Here is a 25603-nt window from a genome sequence, read left to right on the forward strand (position 1 = left end):
AGCCTTTAAAAATATTTTTGTTGCAGAGTATATTTTGCATTAGCTGTAATAGATATTATAATGACTCTGTGCACCTTCTAAAGACTTATGAGTTCAGGTTGCTGCTTGTAATAACCAACTCTTGTTATACCCAAGTTGTAATTAGTATGTCTGATGTACAATTAAAAAGTCTTTTTTTTTTTTTTTTTTAACATCACTGGTTCTTTGTGGCCTCAGGATTATTGAGTCTGGGCGCTGGGGGTCGGTGTGTGGTCCTGGGCAGGCGCCCAGTGCCTGCCGCGATGCAGCCGGTGCTGCTGGGTCGTGCTCCGTGCCAGGGTGAGGCGTGCCCTCGGCCGGAGAGACGCTGCCGCGAAGCACGGGAACGGCAGACGGATGCGAGGCGTGAGTGTAGGTGGGGGACAGGGGCACCTCTTGCAGTGATGGGGTTTGTGGAGAGGGGCTGCCTTCGCTCGCAGTCCTACTGACCGGTCCCAAATGGCCCTCACCCACTTAATCTTAGCCTAAAACTTGCACGTTGCGCAACGTTGCCCTAAGGCTAAACAAAGCTTAGCTTTGGCTGCAGTGCAGGCCTGGCCTGGGGATGCTGGCGCTCGCTTCGTGCGCTTTGTTCCTTTTTGCCAGACAAGGTGCCCAGCTGGGATCCTGCTTCATTGGATTTACCACTGAAAAGCTTCCTGCTCTCAGAGCCCAGACCATTTTCCCTCTTATCTTCTCCTTCCTGCCCCTGTGAGCCTGCCCCGCACTACCTCTGATGGGGCCATGCGAGCCTGCGGGCGCAGCTCTCGATACCCGCAAAGTGCCCTGCACCGCTTCTCCACGAGCCCGAGATGAGCGGGTCAGAGCCAGCAGAGCATCGCTTGGCACCGGGCTGGAGAGAGTCGCTGCAAACCCACGCCAGGCCCTTCCTCCTGCCCAGCTCACCGTGGACGCTGCCCCGCAAACTGACAACACGCGTGCCTGCCCAGGTAAGAAATGCTCCTGTTTATTCCCTTCCCGGTCACATAAATAGCTCGATATTGTTCCATAAGTTACATCCCATTAAACTATTAACATGAGCATCTTTTTACAAGGTTAAACTTGGCCCAGGTAGAAAGCCAGCGTTCAGGCGTGGGTAGGGGATGCGGGGCCGGGGCTGTGCTGCCCCGCAGCCGGGCGATGCCCTGGTCCTGCTGGCACGTGGTTTCCCTGAACCGGCAGTGAATATTGCCCAGCTCAGCCCAGCTCTCCCCGGCTTGGCAGGGTCAGCGCACGTGCTGCTTGCGGCTCCTGGTAAACGCCTGCGGTGTCTGCTCGAGTGTGCTGTTTCCTTGGAGTTTGTAGGACTCGACCCAGCACGTTGCATGACAGCAGGAGAGGGCGTGAGCCAGCGCATCGCCAGGTGCCCGGCCGTGTCCTGCTGTCTCCGGGCTGGGGAAGCAGGAGGCAGAGCGGGGCAGGATGCTGCAACAGCCGCTGCGGGGGAGCAGGGGGGCCAGGCAGGGCTTCAGGCGCTGGCTGTGGGGACACGCGGCGCTGGGGGCTGCCAGGCTATGGCTACCAGCTGGCACTTGCTGCTGGGGGCCCGAGACAGCTCCCAGATGCTGCGGTGTCCTGACACGAGCATCTCTGTGTATCCTCATCTGCGAGGCTGCAATAGCCCTTGGTGCACGTAGCCCTTCCCCGCTTTGGCCTCTGCCGCCTTGGGGCTGCTCGGTGCTCCCTGGGGCACAGGGTCAGGCCGAGGGGGGGATGTCTGGAGTGCAAACGAAATGCCCAATCCCAAGCTTCTGTGTTATAGCAAACCCATGAAGATATAAGCTGCCTCCCCACGGGTTGTAACTCCTGCCTGCGCACGGAGACCAGCGCGGCTCAGCACCTTTCACCTGGTCTCCCCAAACTGACGTGCTTTCTGCACTTTTCAGCTAGTCCTGTGGGATGCTTTCCTCTATCCATTTGAGGTAGAGAGGGTTTCCTTGGTCAATAGGCAGGCTGATGATTTCAGGAATTTCAAAGGGATGGATGGATCTAAAGTGGAAACAGACGCAGAGGAACAGTGTCACCGACAGCCCCGCGGCAGAACAGACCCGCTCCCGCCCGCAGGCGCAGGAAGCAGAGGTCTCCGCTCCCAGCGGCGCGCGCCAGCCCTGCCCCACGCTCTCCACTGACTTCAAAGCACCCGCATCTTCTTTTTGCCACGTGAGAATTTTCCTTCGAGTTTGGGGTTTACCACAGCCAGCAGCTGAGTGCCGGGGGCCCTGGCCCAAAGCTGGCTGCCCTCACCGCTCGGTGCTCGGGAACGCAGGAAATCCTGCCAGGAGGCAGCCAGGGAGGAACCTCTGTTAGGAGAAGGAGAATCCCTCCTCGTACCCAGTACGGAGGGGCTGGTTGAAGCCCAACATTTGATATTCCTGCCAACCTTTTTCTTTGCTGATGCTTTCTCTGGTTTTTTTTTGGCTCACAAGGTACATCAGGAGCACTTAAACCCTCTCTGGGTGGGAATGGGCTTAAGGAACCCGACTCCCAAAGCCTGAGCGTGAGATGGCAGCATACCTTGGATAGGAAACCCAGTGCTCCCACGGAGCCAGAGCCTCACCTGACGTAATTGGACAATTCACCTATTTTGGATGTCCTTGTTTTCACTAACTGTGGAGAGTAAAAAAAAAAAAAAACAAACAAAGCAAAACAAAAAAACCAGGGGAGAAGTAAAGGGGACGGAGCAATCGCACATGCACTGTTCCACTGCACCCATCCAGCACGGCTGGCGCCCAGCGGTGCGATAGGAGCCCCCCCTGGGCTCTTCCCTGGGGGATGTCCCCTGTGGTGGCAGGGTGAGGGGCCGAGCAGGGCTGCCACCCCCAGCCACCACTGCCGTGCCCGCAGGCAGGTGCTCGGGGTCCCTGGGTGCTGTCCCAAGTCTTGGGCAGGTTGGTGCCGCCCTCCCCGAACCACCCTGCGGCCCCTTTTGGCTGGGGCTGTCTGGGATGGGGATTTTGTGATGTGAGGAATTGTCACTTACCAGCAGTATTTCTGTGGATTCTTCCAGTTCCCCTTTCCAGAAATACCTAGATTTAAAAGAAACTAAGCATCAGCAAATACAGCCCTGGGTGCAGCCATGCCAGTTCCCCTGGGGGGCTTAATTTCCCTGCTTGGTGCTTTCTGCACGTGGCCATTCCTTTACAAAGTGGTGCTCAAGAAGCATCACTGGCCCCAAAAGTCTGCTGTGCACGTGATTGAGCACCCTGGATTTACAGACCAGAGCCTCCTTGGCTGTGCCAGCCTTGAGAGAGCTGCCCGGGGGGGACGGCAGGGCAAAGGAGCTGGGACCGGGGTGGCTGTGGGGGGCTGCGTGGTGGTGGCCCTGCTCCAAGCAGCGGCCGGGGGACGATGCTTGCAGGGACTGTGGCGTGGCTGCAGCTGCGAGGCTGAGCGCGGCAGCATCACGCTTTTTTCCTCTCTTTCCCTGCAGGAGAGGAGATGTACTTCTCGTGAGTCCGACATGACCTTTCAAAACATTTATACTGACAGAAGGCCATCGTGATTTCATCTGTGCACTGGGTTCCTGCACAAGGAGGCACTGGAGGCGTCACGGTGTCTCCTGAGCGGGGCACGGAGGAGAAACCAGCTGGAGCAGGCAGGGCTGTGCGCGAGCAACTCGGCTCGGGCCGTTGTGGCTTGTAGGGAGCCAAGCGTAAGGGGAAGAAGGGTGTTACTGGGTTTGTCCTATCTCAGCAGCCTCAGCTGGGCTACGGGAGAGCCTGGGGGTGCGCTGTGAGGAGCCCCTGCGTGGGGAGGCTGCGATGTGGGGCCAGGCCAGGGTGCTCCTGCGAGCAAATGGCTGTTTGGGGGCTTTGTTCTTTAACCCCGCTAACAAGTGCAATCCCTTCGCATGGAGGGCTGAGGATACCTGCAGAGCATGGCTGGTCGTATTTCAAGGTCAAAGATATTGTTCTTTCTGTAAGTGCTGCTTAATATTGTAAAGGCCTTTTCTGGTCCCTATCTTAGCTTCTTTTTAGATCCTCTAAAAACCGGCGCTATGTCCTCAGGACCGTAAATCACCTTGCTCTTTGCTAGATCTCCGTGTAGCTAAGTAAGCAATAAATAAATGGTCCCCACTGGCAGTCGGAGCATCTGCACTCCTTAATAAGCTTAGCGTACTTTGCACGGGTGAGGAGCATCTACCATCTGCAACAACAGACAGACCCAGCAGCCTTCTGGAAACTGCCTCCTCTCCCCGGGGCCGCGGGGTGTTCACCTCCTCCTTCCCCCTCCGGGGAGCCCGGGTTCGCCGCCTCCGCTGGGGAACATTCAGCCCAACTTACAAGGCCAAGCTCTTCGGCAGGATGTTCACGTAGGCAGCCAGCTTCTTATCCAGGATGGCCCTGGTGAGACAGGAGGGGGAGTTAGCGCCTGTCCCCAGCTCGCTGGGGCTCAATGCTTGCCCCCAGCCGCGCGGACGTTCCCTTGTGCTACCCCAACCGCGGGGACGTTCCCTTGTGCTACCCCGACCGCCAGCACCAGCTTTGACATTGGAGATGGGAGAGCTGGGGTTAATTATTACCCTGGGAAAGCCTAGGCAAAGGTGACCTCCAGCTGGAGCTGCTTTGGCTCAGGTCCTCCGGGCACGGCTCTGGGACTGTCCCTGCCGTCCCCGCTGCCAAGCAGGAAGGTTGGGTGTTGCTCCTGGCCCGGAGCAGCAGGCAGGACCTGTGTCTCACATGGTGCAAGGATCCCGCCCGGTGTCAGCCCTGTGCCCATCTCGCCACGGGGACACCAGGGCAGGGGCTGAGCCACGGGGCCACGAGAACCGGGGCTGGGACGGACGCCAAGGGGTTTGTCTCCCAGTCCTGTATTTATGCTGTCAGGCTGTGCTTCTTCCTTGCATAGCAGACTAAATATGGATCTTGTTAAATTAACAACATCAAGGTTTTTCTACCCAAAACGTCCTGGAAATCTGAAGCCCAAATAAATTCCTTCCCTCCGGCTGCCTCTTTTAGTTGTGGGCTGATTTGTTATTGCAGAGCTGCTTGGGTCTGCCAGCAGAAGTGACATTTAAGTGATTAAAGAGTACTGAAGCAATCTCAGGGTGGATTTTTAGAAGAACTAGGTCAAATGTTGTGTTTTCCGACCACAGCGATGCCTGGGCCCGTCTCACAGAGATGCCAGCCCCGTCCCTCTTGCTGGTTAAAGGCGCTGGCCTAGTGACTTCACCTTTCATTTTCTTTAACACTGGCGTTGCCAGGCTCTACTTTGTACCAAGTGCTTTGATAATGCAAACATTTAACTTCTAGATGACCTTGAACTGCAGAGAAGGCAGGAGTTACTAGATACGGGAAGGCTCAATTCAACAACCTGTAAAAATTAACCCTTAGTGAGCTAAAGAATCAAAAGCATTCCGGTTAACTTCTGCTCCAATCTGAAACGCTCTCCAGGATGTTTTTTGGCTCAGAGCAAGTTAAAAAAAATCATTGTCCTTGCATCCATGGTATGGCACAGACTGGAGGCGATTACAAAACAAACTGGCCAGCGTGCCCCTGAAGACGAGCAGGAGGAGCACAAGAGGTGCCTCCCCCGCGGCAGCGACCCGAGGACACCCCGGTCAGGGTGCTAACGCGCAACTCCATCGTGCATTGCAATCTGGCCTCTGACCCGTAAGGAAAGCTGGGCTCTGGTTTGCATGGGTGTAAGCTCCTTTGCATGTCTTTATCATCATCCCGGCTTTCTCTGTCTGTTTGTAGAAGTTCATACCTTGCACCTATGAGCACAGGGCACAAGTGCGCTTGTGGGGCTGCACAGGCTCTGCTGCGGGGCTGGGAGGAACCGGGAGCAGGCCGGGCGCTGGGAGGAAAGCAGCCCTTCCCGACGATCCTACGACATCTCACTGGTCCAGCAGTGCACCGGAGAACCGGTGCCTGGACCCAACTAACCCTTGGGATTGGGTTTAATGTTTAAGCACAGCAAGGCGACGGGGATGGACTTCTCCCTGCCGATGGCTCAGAGGAACCATGGCCTGAGAGGACAGCAATCCGAGGAGGCTCCGAGTTGTTTGCTCTCACCACGTGTAGCCAGTTGGAGGCATTTAATGCTTGTAAAGCATCTTGAGTTAATCTGTAGACCAACAAACTGCAGCAGCACGAGCGGAGATATCCCCGCTGTGTTTATCGTGTCAGACATATGGCATGAATCATTTTGTTTTTGTCGCCTGCAACTTCCAAGTCACTTTAGTGCAGGAACCTTTTGATTTGGATGAATACCTTCTAAGTGCTTCTGCGCTGTCCCAATGAACTGTGATCCTAACTGAGATCCTGAACTTTGTTCTAGCAAGCAGAGCGGAAACAAGCGGCCACCATGGGAATGGGAAACGTTATAAGAAGCTGAACGTGATCTGAGGAAAAACGTCTGCATAATACATGATATCTTTGGGTTGGGTACTTAATGTGTGTTTCTTTGTCCCTGCCTCACAATAGGATCTGAATTGAGACAGATGAAATATTAATAAGCAGAAAAGCAAAACGACCATGATATGCACAGATGTAAGGCAGAAGCAGAGGCTGACAGGCCGCTCGGGTGTTAGCTAAGTTACGTGAGGTGCAATGGCCACACCATCCAGCCCAAAACCTTCTCACAGCTGGCACAGGGGAGAGAGCAGATGTCCTGTGTGGACTCGGGGTTTCTTTGGACGATTTTAAGTTAATAGTAATCCTGATAAACTGGGTTAGAACTGCGGCAATGAACAAGCCAGATGCTGAATTCTACCTGCAGCTAATCTGCTCTCACAAGCCCTGAACTCCTCCTCCTTAAAACCAGCAGAAAATTTCCTTGCAGTCTGATCCGTCAAAGTGAGTGCTCCACTGAGCAATACAAAGGAAAAATAAACACGACAGCACCAGGAAAACAGTGGGTGGGAAAATAAGCGTAGAAGCCCTGTGTCATCCTCTACAACCGCAGCTTATTCATCCAAATTCCGAAACAAAGGAATAATTACTCCACCAGCAAAAATGCAACCAAAGTACATATATCTCAGCAATAGGGAGTGATTTATTTTCTCTCCCTTCCCTGCAAGATAAGGAACAAAGAGTGGAAAATATTTGCAGAGCTGTTAAGATGAAGCATTTTCAGGAACTGAGGCTCTTTTCAGCAGCCATGTACAGTTACTCCTTTTTTCAGAAGACATCAGGCAGTACAGATATTATTCTACTTGAATTTCTTAATACAGTTGCAGTATTTAAGGTGACACAAAATCCCTTTCAGTAGCCTGTCGGTTCCTGAACGGCTGTTTGGGAACGGTTTACAGAGGATGGGGAGAGTTTTTGGCAAGCAGCAGGGTAGCAGGGCAAACAGCGCAGGAGGTGTTGCAGGAAACTTAATGGTCCATCATAAACATTTCCCCCGTCAACACGGTTTCAGTACTTTGAACAAGCCACCTATTGAGTCAGGGACTGATGGATATGTGAAAAAAAGTGCATGCAAAATACCGTGCAAAGTATCTCACACATTAAAAGAGGAAAAAAAAAAATCAAGGTAAAGCCCTCGTTCCCTGAAGTTTGTCTGGTGAGCAGAGTGCAGGCTTCCAGGTGGGACCGCACAAGTGCCTGTTCTGTGTTTGCTGCGGACCGCTTTTGTCTTTTATTTATTTTCATAGCAGTGTACTGTTCTTTTTCCCCCTCCATAAACACTTCTCCTGGAATTTATCTGTGTTGTTCCAGAGAAGAAGAATGACTGTGGGAGATCAGAGAGCATGGGGCTGGGGCTTAATCCATCTGAGGACCCAGAGATTTAGGGCCATGGCTTTAAAATGGGTCTTGAAAATGAAAGGCAGTGGAATAGATTGAGAATTGGCTTGACGTTACCGTGGCATTGACTTCGGAGACAATTGTCAGCTTTCTTTTAGAAAGCACAGCTCTTGGTACGTGGCTAGGTGATACAGAGAGAGAGAAAGAGTGCAAGAGAAAAGGAGCACCGTTTGGATAGAAGTGCAAAGTCCAGAGAAGTACAGCTCCTCTCGAGGGACAAGGAAAGGCTTTCTTCCACACGAAGCTGCTTTTGAACAATTCAAGCAGACAAGCAGGGGAAGCGTCTCCGTACCTTGCAATATCCTTGGCAATCTGCTCGTTGAGACAGTTGATGAAGGCAATGGAGTGGGCCCCAGAGACGTAGCTGCCAGTGACGGCAGAGTGCAGCTGAAGAGCGAGACTCCTCAGCACCGGGTACATCAGCAAAGACAGAATCACCACCTAAAATGCAAAATATATGCGTGATGAAGTTAGGTGAAATATTGCATTTTGTAAAACTAAGCATTTACATTATCTGTGGCTCAGGGGAAGTCTCCAGTTTTCTTTCTTTCAACGTTCCAGTAATGTTAGTTGTAATTTAAGTGAAAACATGCTCATGGGGAGATTCATTCCCCTCCAAATGGGGCCAATCCAGACTGTGCCAAGGGCTCGGGGCAGGAAAGGGTCGGGTTTTGAGGCTGTCTCTGCCCAGAGGTGCCCAGACCTGTGCTGCGGGAGGGCACACCTCAGACTATGGGGGTTACAGACCCCACTGCACGGCCTCGGCATCCAGCACTGGTTTTCCGAAGAAGAATAAGGAGGTATTGTCTCTGTTAAAATACATTTCTGTTGTAAAAAGGGGCAAGAAGGGAACCACCAGGTGTGGCCTCAGCATCCAGGACTGGTTTTCCGAAGAAGAATAAGGAGGTAAGTCGCTGATTGTCTCTGTTAAAACACATTTCTGTTGCAAAAAGGGGTGAGAAGGGAACCCCCAGGCATGGCTCCCGCATCAAGCACATCTCCTTTCCTGCTGAGGACGCATCCTGCAGCCACCCTTTGGCTCTTCGCCCAGGGTGAGGCATGTCCACCTCTCTGGGAAACGGCGGGGACGGGACCCCCTGCCTGCCCGGGGACGTGGAAAGGAGGGGAGCGGTACGTCAGGTAGGGGCAGGGATCTGGCCATGGGAAACAGATCTGGGCTGGAGCCTGATGCGGGACCAGAGCCACAGGAAGCCTGGGGCAACACAGTCTGTGCCGGGACGCGGGGGGCTCTCGTCCTGCCCTGCCAGTCCGCGACGATTACTCTCTTCTGCTGACAGACGTTGTGCATCCCACCCAGGCTATGATACAGACTCGCATAGCAGGCGAGGGGGGATAAGACTTAAATGCAGGTTTTAAGTTCATTTCATCTTAATTGTCTGATACTAGTAGGACAGTGAAATTGGATCAGGCACAGAAATCCCAATGGACACAGCCCAGGTCTGTAGGGCTGTCTGCGTCCTGCCGGCTGCAGAAAACAATACCGCGCTCTCTGTGGCCTGGCACTGCAGTGGCAACACGTTGGTTTTGCTGTACATTCGATGCTATTCCTGGCAAGCCCCTTAGCTGCTCTTTGTACTTACATGCCATAAACACAGTCATGTAAACATATGTAATTATCTCAGCGGGGACGTTGCTGGAATAGCAAGGTTAATTTGGTGTGCTGAGTAACAGGCGAAGGAGGGTGCCCGCAGCCGGGGCTGCAGCGCCCGCTGCCTCTGCACAGCTGCTCTTCTCTTTGTCTTTTGTCTTGCTTTTGAAATAAACAGCATCTGGCCCTTATTCAACTACAGTGGTAAAAAACTGCTTATAAGACTAAGAATATATTCCTTTTTCCCTCTTATTTCCACCCTCCTTTGTCCTCTGAAAAATCTCCCATTGCAGGGCCCATGTCAGAGCTTTTTTTTAAAAAAGACTGAATTTAAAAAATCTCCCTTGTCACCACAAAGGCAGGAGCTCCTTTCCGTTTGGAAAATGACTGATGTGCTGTATTGGTTGTCTCCTCTTTTCCAATCCATTTGAGGGAACAGTCTTTGTTATCACAAGGTTTCTCATAATAATTTTTAAAGCTTCTTTTGTGCTCTTTTTTCGACTAAGCCATTTAACAAATATTATGCAACAAATCCCAGAAGCTACTAAGATAGTTACAAGCCAAGCAGAGATATGCTGGTGTATCTGTTTTTCCAGATTAGAATGTAATCATGCTCCCTGCTCAGGGAAAAAAAAAATCCAACCTGTTCAGCACGGCAATCATTAATGTTCTGGGAGATGTATGTGCATGTGATGAGGAAATCCCCAGGAACATTTGTGATTGAATGTCAGTACAAGAGTGACCGCTCTCTTGGTTTTTGGGGTGGTTTTCCACTTTTTTGTCTGAAAAGAAAGATAAAAGCGCCCACCCCCACCCCCCTTTTTTTTTTTCAGAATAATTGCATTTGCCAAGGGAGGGTGCAAAAGTGAAGGAGTGAAACTTCAGGATTCCTATCTGATAAACCGAATAAATTCATGACTGCCAAAATGTTAAAGTGAACAAAACTGAAAAACCGGCTGTGAGATTTTAAGTATTTCACCAAAAAGCACTGACCAGCAAAATGATAGTTGAATTTAGAGAGACCAAGATTTCTGCAAGATTTGTGTTGGTTTTGGTAAACTAAAAACAGCTTTAGGGTTTAAAATTACCGTGTTAGGACTTTTTGCCTAGTTTTGATGAGGTTCTGTAAAAAAAAAAGCAAAACACCAACCAAACACAACTTGTGGCAGCCCTGAGCAGGCTGTGAGCTTCCTCAGCACAAGTGGGAAAAAAACTCGGAAGAAATTTGCTTTGCTCTCTGCAGAGACTGAGAATACATTCCTCCTGCATGATCTTTTTCTTTTTTTATTTTTTTCCAGGGGTTGCCTTATAAAGGTATAGACAGAGGCATCTCCACAGCTGCCCGGGTTCGCCTCCACGACGCTCCCCAGCGTGTCACCCGCGTCCCCCCATCCCAAGCACGGAGCCAGCCCTGGCAGCGCGGGAGGGCTCCCACTTACCAGCAGCAAGGTGCCGCGGCCTGGCCGTGGGCAGCCCTGGGCAGCGGGCGGCAGCGGGCAGCGCTGGCTCAGCCACTCCATCTCCCCAGCCGGGCGAGAGGCTGCGTCCCCTCCGTCCCTCCACCTGCTCTGCCCCGAGCTGGGAAGGCTGCCTGGGAAGGCTGCCCGCAACCAGCACTAACTCCTCCTCCTCTTCCTCCCCGGCTGCCTGCAGGCTGGTACCCGCCTGTCTGCCCCGGCGCGGGGCTGAGGCGTGGGCCCGTGGGCCAGCATGGCGTCCCCACGGCCCCTTCCCTGCCCTCCCCTGCCAGCCCGAGCCCCAGCATCCAGGCTCCCCGCCTGCCGGCAGGCAGCTCCGCGCACAGCCCGCTGCCCGACCCGCAGAGCCAGGCAGCTCAGACGCTGGCGCCCGGCACCCCCAGAAGCGGGGTCGAGGCCGTGGCAGGGACGAATCCCCCCCCGTCGCATCAATGCCGATACCGAAAATGCCCGCGCCAACGTCTGCTGGAGAAATCTCTCCCTCCAGTGCAAGCACTGGGGTCCTCCCAGAGCCATCTCAGGGGCTCCGAGAGACTTGCCGATGCCATTGGGCACTTTTGCTTTAATTTTCCCATTTATAAAATAGTTATTTTCTCAGATTTAATATTGTTAGGGCTCTGTACTCTTTGGCTAGAAACTACTAGGAAGCTGCTAAGTCCTGTCGTGTTGTTTGGGCCTAAAATGCTCCTGTAAGCAATCCAGCGCAGAGGACACAGCTCCGTTCTGTCTCACGCTGTAACTTTATTACGTTCCTGTCAGTCCTCATAAGCTCTTAGGAAACCATCTTCATTGCCAGCCCGCAGAGCGCAGCGGCCCCAGCCCGGGTTCAGACGCGAGCCTGACGGCTGCACCCCTGCGGGAGACGCTGCGGACGCGCTGCCTGCTCGGAGGCCTCGGCGAGGCGTGAAATACCCCCAGGCCCTGCAGCACGGCAACGGCCGGGTATTTGCTACCCTCAGTTGTCTCCGCTGTTGTCCATGGGCTGAAAAAATGACTTTTTTCCCTCTGCTGGTGTGAAGTGACCCCCGTGTTTTCTTGCAGCGCGTCCCGCCGTGAAGCAGCCGAGCTGTCCCCGTCGCCGTGAGCGGGGACGAGGCAGGACGGGGGGTCCCGGCACCGCAGCTCCCTCCCAGCCACCGGGACCCCCCCGGGGCGCAGCTCCGCCACCTCAGCACCCCCGGGCTGCACCTCACCTCCCCATGTCACAGGCGTGACGCCCCTGCAGGGGCCTGTTCTCCCCGGCCCGGGGAGTGCCGCTGCCCGGGCGCACACCGGAGGGCGGCCGCCTCTCCCGGCTGAGGCGCTCTGCGCTCCCGCCTCCACGCCAGCACCATTTTTCCCCGTTTTCCCCCAAACAGGGCAGCGCTGCGCGGCCCCCCCCAGCCGCCCCTCAGCCGGGGCCACGCCCCGCGCCGACCCCACCCCGCTCTGGCACCGCCCCTCGCGCTTCTGTCCAATCAGACCGCGAGGGGGGCGGAGCCAAGAGGGGGTGTGGCGCGACCGCCATTTTGTTTACGGCGTGGCGGACGCGAAAGAGGCCCTTGGCGACGGCGCGGCGGTTGCTAGGGGCGGCGGGCTCTCGCGATGCTTTCCGGCGGCGCCAAGATGGCGGAGGCGGTGGTGGAGCTGCTGGAGCGGGCGGCCGGGCGGGAGGCGCCGCTGGAGGAGCTGCGGGCCCTGCAGCTCGCCGTGCAGGCCGTGCCGCTCGCAGCCCTCCGCGCCCGCCTCAGCGACGACCACCTGGGAGCGCTCTTCGCCCTCCTCAGCGTCAATGACCGGTCAGCGGCGGCCCGGTCTCACGGGCCTGACCCAGTCCCGCCGCCTCCTCTCTCCCTTTCCCCCGGAGCGGGGTGGCTCCTGCTGCTACCCCGTCTCCTTCCCTGCCTTCCTTCATGCGGGGGCTGGCACAGGTGAGGATCTGGGAGCCGCCGGCGGCGTCCCCCTCCTGAAAGGCTTGGTTCTCTCTCTGTCCCTCCCAGGGAGCAGGTGGCTGTGTGTGTTTCCATCCTGGAGAGGCTCTTGCAGGCCCTGGACCCGGTCTATGTGATCCAGAACCTCAGAGAAGAGCTTCAGAAAGGGCTTTTCCACCCCGATGACTCCGTGAAAATCCTCACCATATCTCAGGTACAGCGTTTTCCTCCAGGAGGAGGGGACAGAGCTCTGTCTTGAGCCAGGCTGGGTTAGTCCTAATCTGTTACTGCTGTTTCGTGTCGTAATTTGTGACAAAAGCAGTACATCAAGTGTTACCTGTAGGGATTGTGCTCTTACACGCTTACGCAATTTCGGATAAATACTGTGCAATGTGTTGGTATGTAATGCTTTATGATGCGTCTGTTAAAGAAAATGTATAAAACTATGTCTTGACAGAAATAACTTGTAAATGAATCTTCTGTCACATGTTCTGGATAAAGCTTTCTAAGCCAGCACTGACAGCGTAAGAACTAAGTGCAGCAATGTTTTGGTATTCGGGATAATTTGAACAATATTGTGGAAACACTGAAGAGGAATAGGCTGTAGTAACTTGACACTTGTTGCATTAATTTAAAAGAACGGAATCATGGAACGCTGTAGTTTGGAATGGACTTCTAGAGGTTTCAGGTGCAGCCCTCAGCTAAAAGCAGGGCCAGCTGGCAGCGGGCTGCTCAGGGTATTGTCCAGTTGAGTTCTGAGTATCTCCAAAAATGGTGATTCTGTCTGGCTGGGTAGCTGTCCCACTGCTTGAATGTGCTAATAGTGGAAAAAGTGTGTTTTAATGTTATTTTCTGTAATTATTTAATCATGTCTTTAGGTTGGGAGGATTGTTGAAAATTCAGATGCTGTTACAGAAATCCTCAACAGTCCTGAACTATTAAGGCAAATAATAAATTGCATTGGTGGAGAGAAAATAGCAGTGGCTAAAGAGGTAAGCGTTGCTTTTTTCTTCCTCTACAAACTGATGTGGACGCTGCACAGAACACCTTTTCTGCTGTGTCTGAGGTGACAGCTTCTGCTGCTCTTTGAAGAAAAGAGAGCTTATGTTGCTTGAAAGATGTTATAAGCATGTAGGTGCCCTAAGCCCAGAAGTTACTTAGATGTGATAGAAAATTTACCTAGAACTGTTATCTTCCAGTAGGTGTTGATGTCAAAGTGAACTGATAGATCTGAATTTAATGCCAGAGAGTTGAATCACAGTAACCATAACTAGCGCATGTCAACGATACGGTAACTCTCATTGAAAAGTGAATCGCAATTAAAATTTCAGATGTGTAACATGATTTAGTATGTTAGTAAAGAACAGTGATACTAAGTCAGATAGTCTTGGATTTTCTTCTCTTTGTGTTTTTCTTATAATAAGTTGCTGTTTTTGTTTTCAGGCCATCAAATCTCTCTCAAGAATAGCACAGACGCAAGATGGCTTAGAGGCTTTATTTGTGAGCAGTTTGTTGAGCGACTTGAAAAATGTCATGGCAACAAGTGATGTTGTTCGATACAGAGTATATGAGGTAGGGGTGTGATCCATGTTAGCATTTGAATGGCATGATGCTGCAGTTCTCTTGGACTGTAGTCCTGAATTACAATCTGGATTTTATGGCTTGCTTTTAAATTAGTATTCATCGCTGCTTTACAACCTTTTCTTCGTGTCTACCTTTTGTCAAGACTAGAAAGGAGTAGGAAGAGTACAGCAGTGTTGGCCCTCAAATAACGTCATAACTTCTCTTTCTCAGTTTATGGTACAAAAGTGTGAAGTAACGTTTTCATCTTTTATTTTCTAACTTGTGGTACCTAGGGCTTGGGAAGGGTTACAGAGAGTTACTAAAGATACAATAAAACGTTTGCTTCTCTGAAGGTAAAAGTGGAATAGCTGCTCTAGTCTCTTAACCTTTGGGTGTGAAGTGCTATTGAAACTTCTGGACGGGGGAAGAGACCAAGAGAGAGATGCCAAGTGTGTCAGTCTGGATAGGTATGGCAAAGGAGAAATAATACAACTTAGCCATTCTAGAGCTTAGTGGGGATAGCAGTGATGATCCTCTGAAGAAAAGATGACTGTGAATAGAAATCAAATGCATGTGCCGTAAACTGGGAACTCCGTATGAACTTGTTTCAGGCAAACATTTAGGTTAATTATGAAAACATTGTTAAGGGAGCAGCAGCCACCCGAGCATTCGCACGCCACCCAGGGAGTCGCACACACACCACCCGAGACTTTAACTGCTAGGACCGGAGTCCCTTCGCAGCGGGCAGCTCCACTGAGCTGACGGGCGCCCCTTTTTGACCCCTCGCTCACACACGCACACACATGCACGCTTACCCTCGGGTGCTTCCTCTCGCTTCAGGCTCGACCCTAGGTTTCCGTGAAGCAGAGTCTCTGACACGACGCACTCCAGGCGAATTTATTGAGTGGTACAGCGGTGAAGAGCAGCTCGAGCTGGGCACCTCCAGAGAGGGACCCTGAACAAAGAAATCCCTGGGCAATTACACCTTTACAGTCTAAGTTCCCCTCCCCTCATGCGATGGTTCGGTCCAATAGTGATATTTGGGTCTGGGGTCGTCTTGTTCCTCGTTGGATCCTTTCCCAGGCTCCAGGCAGGTCATTCTTTTTCCTGTCTTGGTTAGCTGCAGCTTCTGCTGATGGTTTCGGCTACCTTATCTTCCTGGTTTGCACCAGTCTCGGGGCCTTCCTTCATGTAGCTCGGTAGGAGTTCAGCATACGGTCAGCGTATCTAGGTGAAAGTTCAGTTTGCAGTCTAAGGCTTCAGCAGGCCTTTGGATTCTTATTTGAGCTAAAAATGACTTCTACAACATCATGAAATTCTATATTTAATTCAGCATTAGAAGACGTATTTGGCCATTACTGTGAACTGTTATCATTATAATGTTTTTATAAACCGTCCTTTTTTTTTTTTTTTTTCCCCTGTGCTTTTATTAGTTAATTGTTGAGATTTCTTCGGTGTCGGCAGATTCGCTAACTTACTGTGCAAACAGTGGATTAATATCAGAGCTAATTGGAGAGCTGACTGGAGATGATGTGCTGGTCAGGTATGTTGGTAGTGAGTTTGCCAATGAGATTTCCCCCATTGTTCAAACTCTGATGGTCAGCCTTAAAATAACACTCTTTAAACACATTTGTGTGTGTTTCTTCTGAAACCCTTTTTGGGAAGGCATTTTATCTGCCTCTTCTTAAACAGCCTTGAGTGTAAAATACTGTATACTTACATTTGAGAACCAAGATGAAGTTTCCCCAGTACGCTGTGGTAGTTGTAATGCTGGGCTGCAGTATAAACGCTTTAGAATTCTTTCCAACTATACACCTAAAGTAAGATAGCTGAGCGAGCTTGGAGGAGTGTTGGACAGTTGGGGTAGTTTGGTTTTTGGTTTTTGGTTTGTTTGGATTTTGTCTTAAGGGCAGAAAACCTGTTTTTTCTTAATCACCGAGTACTTCAAAAACCCATCTGAAATAGGCCAAAATAACTGTTTGTCTGTTACAGAGCTACATGTATAGAGATGGTGACCTCACTGGCCCATACTCCGCACGGGCGTCAGTATCTTGCTCAACAAGGAATTATCGATAAAATATCGAACATCATCGTTGGTGCAGAGTCTGATCCTTTCTCAGGCTTCTACTTACCAGGTTACATCATGCATTTCTTGTTCCCAGAGTTTACTGCTTGCTTTTATTAATGAGTTAAATTGAGAGGACTATTAAGCCGCTCTTTTTGAAAGCTCATGTAAATTTTTGAATATTAGAACATGTATGTTGGATGTGTACAAAAAATGCTGAAGGACAGTCTAGCACATGAATACTATTACTCAGTAGCAGTGGTAGTACAGGTAGGATCTGGAGAGGCTGTACTATACGTTTGAAGTTTGTGTTATTGTAGGCTTTTTTTTTAATGAATTCAAGATGACAGCTGTTACATCATGAATTAAGTAACTTCCAAAATACTGTCTTGTTCCTTAGTTCTGTCCTTATTCTGTTGCCTTTCACAAATGGTATTCGGACTTAATAACACTAGTTTAGCAGTGAAACAATCTTATGTTAATGTATGTTTAATTTTGACATTGCTAAAGTTATTGTTCCTCCACTCTGAATGTTTTTTTTTTTTGTCTTGTTCTCTCAGGATTTGTTAAATTTTTTGGAAATCTGGCTGTTGTAGACAGTCCACAGCAGATCTGTGAACGATACCCTGTCTTTATGGAAAAAGTCTTTGAAATGGCAGAAAGTCATGATCCGACCATGATTGGAGTGGCTGTGGACACGCTAGGAATCCTGGGATCAAATGTGGAAGGCAAACAGGTTTTACAGAAAACTAGTTAGTATAATTTTTTTTTTTCTTTAATAAAACTTCCTCAGTATGTCATAATATACAAGAGTGAATTGGTTTGGTGTAACAGAGCAAGGAGTTGAAAAATGTATTTATTTATCTAACAATCAAGGGTGTCTTAATAGCTGTGCTATAGCAGATGAGGGGTTTTTTACCTGTCTCGCCAGGCATGGCAGTGTGAAATGCCTGGCAGCTGGAATTCTGGTATTGCAAGCATGATTCAAGTTATTCTTTTCTAGTGAGCTGCATCATACGAATCGTCGGTAGTTGTGTTATTTTAGATTCCTCTGTTTCTACTGATGTCGTGACATTCTCGCCAGGATTAGAAAAATGTGAACTATCGTGTAATGATGCTTTCTGTAAAGACTGCCTTGTTTCTCTTAATATAAAACTGTTCAGAGGATTCAAAGTAGGTGCTAGACTTCTTGCTGCTAGTCCGAGCTTTGCTTTTGAAGTGAAAATCTGTATTGGCAGACGGCTATTGCAGCATTGTGGAATGGGATTGAAGATTTCTAATTACAAGCGTACTAGGGTCCACGCTTCCTGAGATAACTCAGTTATCTGTGACACATAACTTCCTTTTTGGAAATATTTGGGTAGTCTGGAGAATTAACAAAAGCTTTGGATTTCTCTGTCTTAGATCCATATGAAGCAGAGAGAATCTTACACTGCTTTTTATTATAGTAGATCAAGAAGTTGCCTTTCTCAGCTGTGACGTACAACACACTTTCTACCAGTTAATGTCGTATAATGTGACTGAGAGGTAACTTTGTACTCCTGTAGAGGTCTATCTGAATTAATTAAAAGCACTTTGTCCTTATTTTCAAAGGAAGTAGATTTCAAAATCTGTTGAACAGAATAGGGCACCAGGCAAAGAACGCCCCCACGGAGTTACGACTTCGATGCTTGGATGCAATTTCATCTCTTCTTTACTTGCCTGTAAGTTTATGGTTTGCTTTGTTGTTGTTGTCCTTTTTTTTTTTTTTTTTTTTGTAAATCTACAAGAATAAAATTATTGTGCATCTGACCATTGTGAAGACCTTTTTGCAGCATCTAGCTGAGGTAGAAGTGGTAGCTTTCTAGTATTTGGAGTCATTAATGTTACTGTTTTGAAATCCCTGATTTATTTGTTTGCTTAAAGTTTGAGTTTGTTTGTAAGAAGGCAGGTGTTCTGAAATTTGTTTATAAAACATGAAGTCAAGACAGCATTGGGGAGGGAATGAGAGTAAACAGTTTAATATTCTTGTGCTTTAAAGGGATAGTGGCAAACTGCTCTAATCCCTGTGTATGTTCTTTAGATCCAGTGATCTGGTTTTAAATGATCTCTAAATGAGCGAGTAAGCCGTTTTCGTTTGTCTTGCAGGACTGCACTCCAGCATAGCACTTATCTCACGTATCAAAATCGATTTATTTAAATCTGTCCTCCAAGCTAAATGTCCTATAGAAGGCCATTTCTTCATTCGTGAAAATAAGTTGAAAATTTAAACTATTGCAGTTTAATCTGCTGGTGGTTTGTTTTAAATAACTTCCTTAACTGTTGAACATATACTCAAAACTCGAAAGCTTTTCGTAATCCTAATCAAACTCTCTCATTTCTGTACATTTCTCTGATGCGTGTAGCCAGAGCAGCAGACAGAAGACCTTTTGAGAATGACTGAATCATGGTTCACAGCCTTGTCTAGCCAGCCGTTGGAACTCTTCAGGAGCATCAGTACTCAGCCGTTCCCCGATCTCCACTGTGGGGCTTTGCGCGTATTTACTGTAAGTGCTTTCTGTTTTTAAAGGTCAGGTAGTGAATTGTATTGCCATTTGGTCTCATGTTGTTTTTATTAAATTAATGCTATAAACTCCTTGTTGAAGGCCTGAAGTGGTGAGAAATAAGGCCTTTTTCATTGTGCCCTGCTTGCATTCCATTTAAATAATGCATCAGACATGTCATGTCTGTAATGCTTATTTTCTTATAAATTGGAGAGGGGAGGGGGGAAAAAAAAGTAACCGCTATGCTCTCGGGTGATTATTCAATATCGGAGTGCTGTGATAATTCACTTAAAACTTTAAAGCTAAGCACTGAGCTGTACTTGTTTTCCAGTGTTAAACCCTGCTGCTTGATTTGAGTGGTGGTTGTGTAACTACTGTGTGGAATGAATATCCCATTTCAGTTTTTCCTGTTCCTTGGCTATTTGCATAACAGCCTACTGTGTAACTGTTTTTTTGTTTTGTTTTTAAAATGAGGTGTTCCCCCCCCCTTTTTGTCTTCATGTTTAGGCTATTGCAAATCAACCATGGGCCCAGAAGTTGATGCTTGACAGTCCAGGGTTTGTGGAGTACATTGTAGACAGATCTGTGGAGCCTGACAAAGCTTCGAAGGATGCCAAATATGAACTGGTTAAGGCCCTCGTAAACTCTAAAACAATCGCGGAAATCTTTGGAAATCAGTATTACCTGAGGCTTAGGGCTTACTTGCGTGAAGGCCCTTATTATGTTAAGGCAGTTTCTACTACGGCCGTGGAAGGAGCAGAATAAGGTCATTGATGTCTTGGTTCCCCTTCTTGCAAGCCATGTTACTGAAATAGGTGTTAAGATATAAAGTGTCAAGACTCCCCACACTGGTGTCTCTTTAGATTGTCTCTTTAAAGGAACGTGAAGCACTTTGTTTGAAATGACAGTCATGAGAGCAAATCAAAACCTATAGGGCACAGCATAATTTCCCATAGAATGTCGTGGCAGAAGTTCTCTGTGTACTGTCATGAGACGAGTAACCAAGGTGAGCACTCTGTCAACTGCTGACTGTCTCGTTTTGCAGAAATTATCAGTGTTTAGTTCCACTGTTCTTGGGTTTGGAGTTCCTATCGCGTTTTCTCAGTAGATCACAGTTTAATTAAAAAAACAAACACCAGAACACCTCGAGGCTTGTAACCTCAGATGCTGCCGTAGTCTGTCTCTCTCTTTTTTTAAAATTTTTTTATATCTGCCGAACTTGGCACTCGCATGGAACATACTCTTTCAGCCAGTCATATTCTGTCAGAAACCCTGTTGGTAAGAATAAGGTAGGAACATTCTGTCCACATGAGGGAGTACGAACTGGATTCTCTTCTATTTTCAACTCGCTGGATGTAAGTCTTGCTTGAATAAATAATCCTAAATATTGTTTACATTTATGCTGAGGATGGAAAAAAAGCTTTTAACCCTTTTTAAAACAAATGAATGCAAGCTCTAGTGCATAAAACCAAACTGGGAGCTTTGTCTCCCTTGTTGACTGCGACTTTGTATGGCAGCTCAGTTTACTTGCTCAAAAGGAGCATGAGCTATAGCACTACAAGTATACTTCAGAACCAAATCTTAAATTGTTTACACTATTTTTTAACAGAGAAATTTTTTTAATTTTAAGTGTTATTTTAAAAAAAAAAGTATGATTTTAGTTGCCTGAGTTAGAATAAAAGGGGTAAGAAGATAAAGCTTTCCGTTCATGCCCTTAAACATGAAATAGGAATATGGGAATGTGGTACCTTATGGAGTTGTGCGTCTTCCTCTGAAGACGGTCAGCTAGCTGCGGATGAGATGGAAGGCTAGCTGGACACTCCAGTGATGTGTCTTTGTCCATAAAACAGAGACCACAATGTACTTTATACGAAAGGTTTATATTATTTTTGTTGAGGGCATAAGAAATCTGAGGAATAGCTGGAAGGAGCACAATAAAACATGAAATTGCTACCTTGGGGCTTATTTTCGTAGTGTGTCAAGTCAGGTATGCCTTTATGGAAAGTACTGGCCTTGTGTCCCCACTCTGCCAAGCGAAGCAGGATGATGTAGGCACGCAGTAACTCTTTTCTTGCTTGTAGTAGCTTTGAGCTGCAGCGGAGGTGGTGGTATTGCCAGCCAAAAATTGCTGGCAAGGAGTCGAAGTGGACTCGGAGGAGCAGCGTAGCTGGGGAAGATCTCTTTATGTTCCATAAGCTGTCTGAACGCAGGTGATCTGCCTTGTTGCTTACGATCTATATGTACAAAAGTTGTCACCCAACGTTATGCTACTGCTGGCGCTTTCGTCCTGGATGTGCATAATAAACACCTGCTAGTGTGAAATGCAGCACCCAGTGTCTCGTTTGTGAATGGAGGGAGCACAGAAGCTTCGTGAATCCCCCATCCGAAAAAAACACGAAAGCACTACAAAGGAAACGAAAAAGTATAGAAGTCCTTAGTTTGCGCTTGTATTGGACAGTTAAGCTTTGTTATTTTAGGTGGCTTTGTGCGCTGGTAGCTCTGTATGAGCTGTATACTGAAATCTCAGTAAAAGAAATCGATATATAAACCTTTTCTGCAATTCATGAGTCTCTTCCATGTGTGTTTTCAGCTGTTGCTTTTGAAGGCTACTCTGTGTGCTGAGTCTTAAGCATCTGCTTTGCGTGGTACATTTGCCAAATACAATATTTTAGAATACACAGAGATGCCAAACAAGGGGATTTTTTATATATGCACAGATGCTTTATTTTGTTGAGCTTTGAGCTCAATGTTCTGATTAATTGATCAGGCACTTACCCCTTATTATTCACATGTAATTCCTTACCCATCCTGTATATTACCGTATGATTTACCTGTTACTGCTGCTGTATCTCGTATACAATGGGGAAATTTAAGCATGTTGTCCCTGTCCTCCCCCCGTAAAGCAGCAGGTGCAGGTAACTGAGGAAAAAGCAGAAATGGAATGATGGAGAAAGAGGATTGAGGTGACATGCTAAACTTGATGAACTTGGTTTTAAGAAAAAAACAAAACAAAACAAAAAAACCAAACCCAAACCCAAGCTCATCATTTGACCCTGGTTAACAAGCAGCATAACTTGGTGCTGAAGAATTGTGGATCCGTCGGAGCACATCTCCGGTTCCTTCGGTCCCCGCGGGGAGGGCGGACGGGAGCCTCGCAGGTACACGCGCGTCTCCTCCCGCGCGGCTGTCACGAGTGCGGAGCCGATCTGCCCAGCAGGTCTGTCTGCTGCTGAAAGAGCTGGTGTGGAGGAGTTAACCTGGAGGATGCAGGAGTTGTGGTCGGTGGCTGGTTCCTAATTTGGGGAATTCTTACATTTTGAGTAAGGTTGGTGTTACCAGTATGCTGGTGAATTTGTTCTGACCTCACCGCTGTTCTCCAGCATACCGTTAGGGCATCGAGCTGCTTGTGTCGGTGTTTCTCTGATGCCACGACTGACAGAAACACAAGATTCTTTACAGGTAAGTTGCATTTCTTGCCCGGGATCCCCCCGGGCTGGTTACCTCAGCAGTTCCGTGGCGGTTCCATGCCTGTTCCCACTCTGAGCTGTTGTGCAGTTTCACTGTGAAACGCTGCTCGGCCGTAGCTCCCGTTTGTGGACGGAGATTCCCCTTTGCTACAAAGCGCTTTGGAAGTAGGTGCTGCCTCACTCAGATTAAAAAACACTGAAGGAGTTCTGGCATAAGGTAGAGGACTTCAAAAGTCTGGAAAAGACGGGATACAAAGATTCTTGGAATACTCTGTTTCACTTGTATGCATGCGCTTGTGGGTACTTGGGTAGCTAGCGTACATCCGCCTCTCGCTGCTGTGACGCACTATAGCACTGGGAATTCATTTGCTGTTGCGGGGCAGAGAGCTGACTTTGCGAGGAGATTGTTATTACTGAACGTTACCAGGATAAAAGAGCTGGGAAAAGAAAATTCAGATTTTCTTCGCAAAAGTTAAACCTTAATCAGCGAAATGAAGAACCTCATTTTTAATTCTATCTAAGTTAAACTGTTTGAACTTATCAATATAGGTCAAAACCTTGCAGGACACCAGACCGTAGTACGTTTCCAGTAATGAGCAATCTTTCCCATCGCTTGTTTCCTTCCAGTCTTGAAATAACTCCTGCTCTTTCATGTTGGAAGAGGTGAAAATGAACTTATAGCAGCATCGATTGTAGCTGATGTGCTTCTCCCCAGAAAACCGAGAGCTGTGAATGGGCGTGATGCCAGCTTTTTTAGCACAGATTCCGACAAAGATATCGGGGGGCACTGAAACTGGCACCCCCTCGGCGGCCACGTACACCTTGCGAGCGACGTCCTGCGAGATGACGAAAGCGCTCCCATCGCAGTAATCCGGGTAAAACTCTTGGGAGTATTGATGGAGGGGAGCAAAGCCAGGGCTTTTGGGGGCTCTGTCGGGCACTCCGTGATGAACGACCCTCCCGATGTAAATGTCCTCTAGCTGTGTTAAGCTAAGCAAGTACCCAGCCAGACTTGGAATACCGACAAACACGTCTTCGTCTGTTTTGAGAATGTACCTTGCGTGGGGACAGAAAGTCACTGTCCACTCCACGCTCATCAACATCTTCTGTGTCTGCGTCTCAGGAGAATCAATGAAGCTGCCTTCAATAATGTCTCTGTGCTTTTGAGACTCCTCGTTGATCTCCAGCTGGGTGGTTACTGAAGCTGGCTTTCCTAAAGCAAACAGAGTAAGGACAGCGTAACCTCTCGCGTCTGTCACGTTGCCCCACGTCTGCCTGATCACGTTGCGCCTTGTCCTGTTTTCTGGGCTACTGCAGACAAGAATGAGCAAAAATATCTCTTGATCGGAGCACGTTGCTGCACTGGTGACGGTGTAAGAGAGGTTGGCCCTTAGGGGATCCGTATCTAGCTTCCTGGCCCTCTCCCTGATCTCGAGAGTCTTTGCGTCAGTGTAAGAAAGGGGTAACGACCGCAGAAAGTATTCCTCCAGTAAATCTGCTCCGAAAAGCAGTACGTGGAAAAGCAAGACATTAAAGAGAATGAAGCACCACTGGTGAGTCCGGAGCCTGCAGAGTGTCAGCTGGAGAAGAGAAGACATGGGCACTGAATTCTCTCGCTAGTAGAACAGAAAGGCTTTCCTTCATTTCATAATATATTCATGCAAAACAATCACGACTGTTAGACCGTGGTCTTTGTATTATTAGTGTAAGGCTCTTTTCTTCCTAGAAACCTAAGCAACCCTACTTCTTGTGGCACAGCGAGATCCCAAGCTGGGAAGGACGTTACCATGCTGTAGTTTAGAAGGCTTCTTTCTGTGTATCCATGTGGGGAAATACTGAGGAATAATTCACTATTAATATTTTCTGACTATTTTTAACCTGTTACTGAAGGCCTGAGGTGCTGATGAGGACATGGAATGTTAATATGCGTCCTCAGAGGAGTCTTTGGCACTTGGCCTGACAACGCCGTGTGGAAGCTGGCAGGGTAGGAAGCCAAGGGAACGCTGTTGTCCCCCCGTCCCAGAGGGAACACCTCGCGCCGGCCTCCCTGCTGCGGCTGAGCCGCGGGCCGAGGGACTTACCTGCATGGCGGTGGGAGTTCTCCCTGCAGCAGGGTCTGCGTTCACCGCAGAGGCAGTTTCTCCCCGGCAGAGGCTTTCGGGGCAGCGTCGGTATCTGGGTCTGCGGGATCCAGTTACTGCCTGGTACCCAGAGACTATGGCTTCCACCTCACCTGCCTGCGGGGAGGAAAGGTGATCCCAGGGGACGATCGTGTTGCAGCTGCATAAAACACAAAGCAAGCAAAACTCTAGCCTTTTAATTTCTAACACTTGTGGTTGGGACTCTGAGAAATAAAGAAGTGAAGCAACTGCTAGGGCTCACTTGGTAAAAGGGGTCCTCTGGTACCATTGTGAAGCTGTGCCAGATCTGCCAGTTTTTTGTTGTTGGTGGTTTGTTTTTTTTTTTTTTTTTTGTTTTGTTCCTGTTTTGTTTTTGTTTGTTTGGGTTTTTTTGGTTTTTTTACAGCTGTGCTATTTTGGTGTTGGTTCCCCCGTCCGGGGCCGTTGACCCCTGCGCTGAGCACTCTGCATTTCCCGAGATGGAGGTTTGGTGCGTGAACTTGTGGGTTCGCCTCGTGTGGGGTCCCCAGGGACGCGGAGGACGCCCTGAGGCCGTGGGCGCTGCTGGGCAGGGCCGTCTCTAGCACACGGGCAGCGGGCTGGGCAGGGAGAGGGGGACAAAAAGGGGCTTTCGCTGGGCTGGGGTTGCAGCTGCGGGAGCTGCGACCCCGCTCCAGGCAAGGCGCCTCGCTGGGCTCTCTTGATTGCTCCTGGAGCTGAGGAAGCGCAGGGCATCGTTCAGTAGCAGGCGCGTTTTCAGTGGGCCCCCGGAGCAGGGCAGGAAGAAGGGGCTGTGCAGGGGGAGCTGACGGCGCTCAGCCGGGAGGCTGGGGTTGTGTTGGGGTGTCCCCCCACCTCTTACCCCGCCAGCATCCATTTACTGAAGCGGGGACGTGAACCCTAACGAGCTGTGTCCGATGGTCCTTCGCTTTCTGTCCACACAACACCATTCTGTGGTTTTAAATGACTACGTGGATTTATGCTTTTGTGATGGTTGCATGTCCTGGTGAAGGGCTGCGGTGATCCGCCCCTGGACAGGCTCCTGCCTTTGGCGGTGGCCTCGGCTGCGCCGGAGCCTCCGTGTGTTAATGTTGGCT

The 25603-nt window shown here is 49.2% G+C and overlaps 3 protein-coding genes across 3 annotated transcripts; 1 reads left to right on the forward strand and 2 right to left on the reverse strand.

Moving 5' to 3' along the window:
- Nucleotides 1-1904: 1904 nt before the first annotated feature.
- On the reverse strand, nucleotides 1905-10901 carry LOC309597863 (protein CutA homolog; the record flags this gene model as incomplete). The annotated part of the gene is made up of 6 exons (XM_082327837.1): nucleotides 1905-2007; nucleotides 2576-2625; nucleotides 2999-3044; nucleotides 4302-4361; nucleotides 8065-8213; nucleotides 10821-10901. 6 exons carry the CDS (start codon nucleotides 10899-10901, stop codon nucleotides 1905-1907), a joined length of 489 nt encoding a protein of 162 aa, XP_082183963.1.
- Nucleotides 10902-12388: 1487 nt separating this feature from the next.
- On the forward strand, nucleotides 12389-21447 carry PSMD5 (proteasome 26S subunit, non-ATPase 5). Its single transcript, XM_082327255.1, has 10 exons — nucleotides 12389-12637; nucleotides 12839-12983; nucleotides 13648-13761; nucleotides 14213-14341; nucleotides 15766-15875; nucleotides 16325-16467; nucleotides 16958-17149; nucleotides 17991-18100; nucleotides 18782-18922; nucleotides 19427-21447. Exons 1-10 carry the CDS (start codon nucleotides 12444-12446, stop codon nucleotides 19682-19684), a joined length of 1536 nt encoding a protein of 511 aa, XP_082183381.1. The 5' UTR covers nucleotides 12389-12443; the 3' UTR covers nucleotides 19685-21447.
- A 928-nt stretch (nucleotides 21448-22375) lies between these two features.
- On the reverse strand, nucleotides 22376-24795 carry B3GALT9 (beta-1,3-galactosyltransferase 9; the record flags this gene model as incomplete). The annotated part of the gene is made up of 3 exons (XM_082327850.1): nucleotides 22376-23966; nucleotides 24468-24623; nucleotides 24769-24795. 3 exons carry the CDS (start codon nucleotides 24793-24795, stop codon nucleotides 22866-22868), a joined length of 1284 nt encoding a protein of 427 aa, XP_082183976.1. The 3' UTR covers nucleotides 22376-22865.
- Nucleotides 24796-25603: the final 808 nt, after the last annotated feature.

This window comes from Platalea leucorodia (assembly GCF_965183815.1).
Source record: "Platalea leucorodia genome assembly, chromosome: 15".
In the NCBI taxonomy this organism is placed as follows: domain Eukaryota; kingdom Metazoa; phylum Chordata; class Aves; order Pelecaniformes; family Threskiornithidae; genus Platalea; species Platalea leucorodia.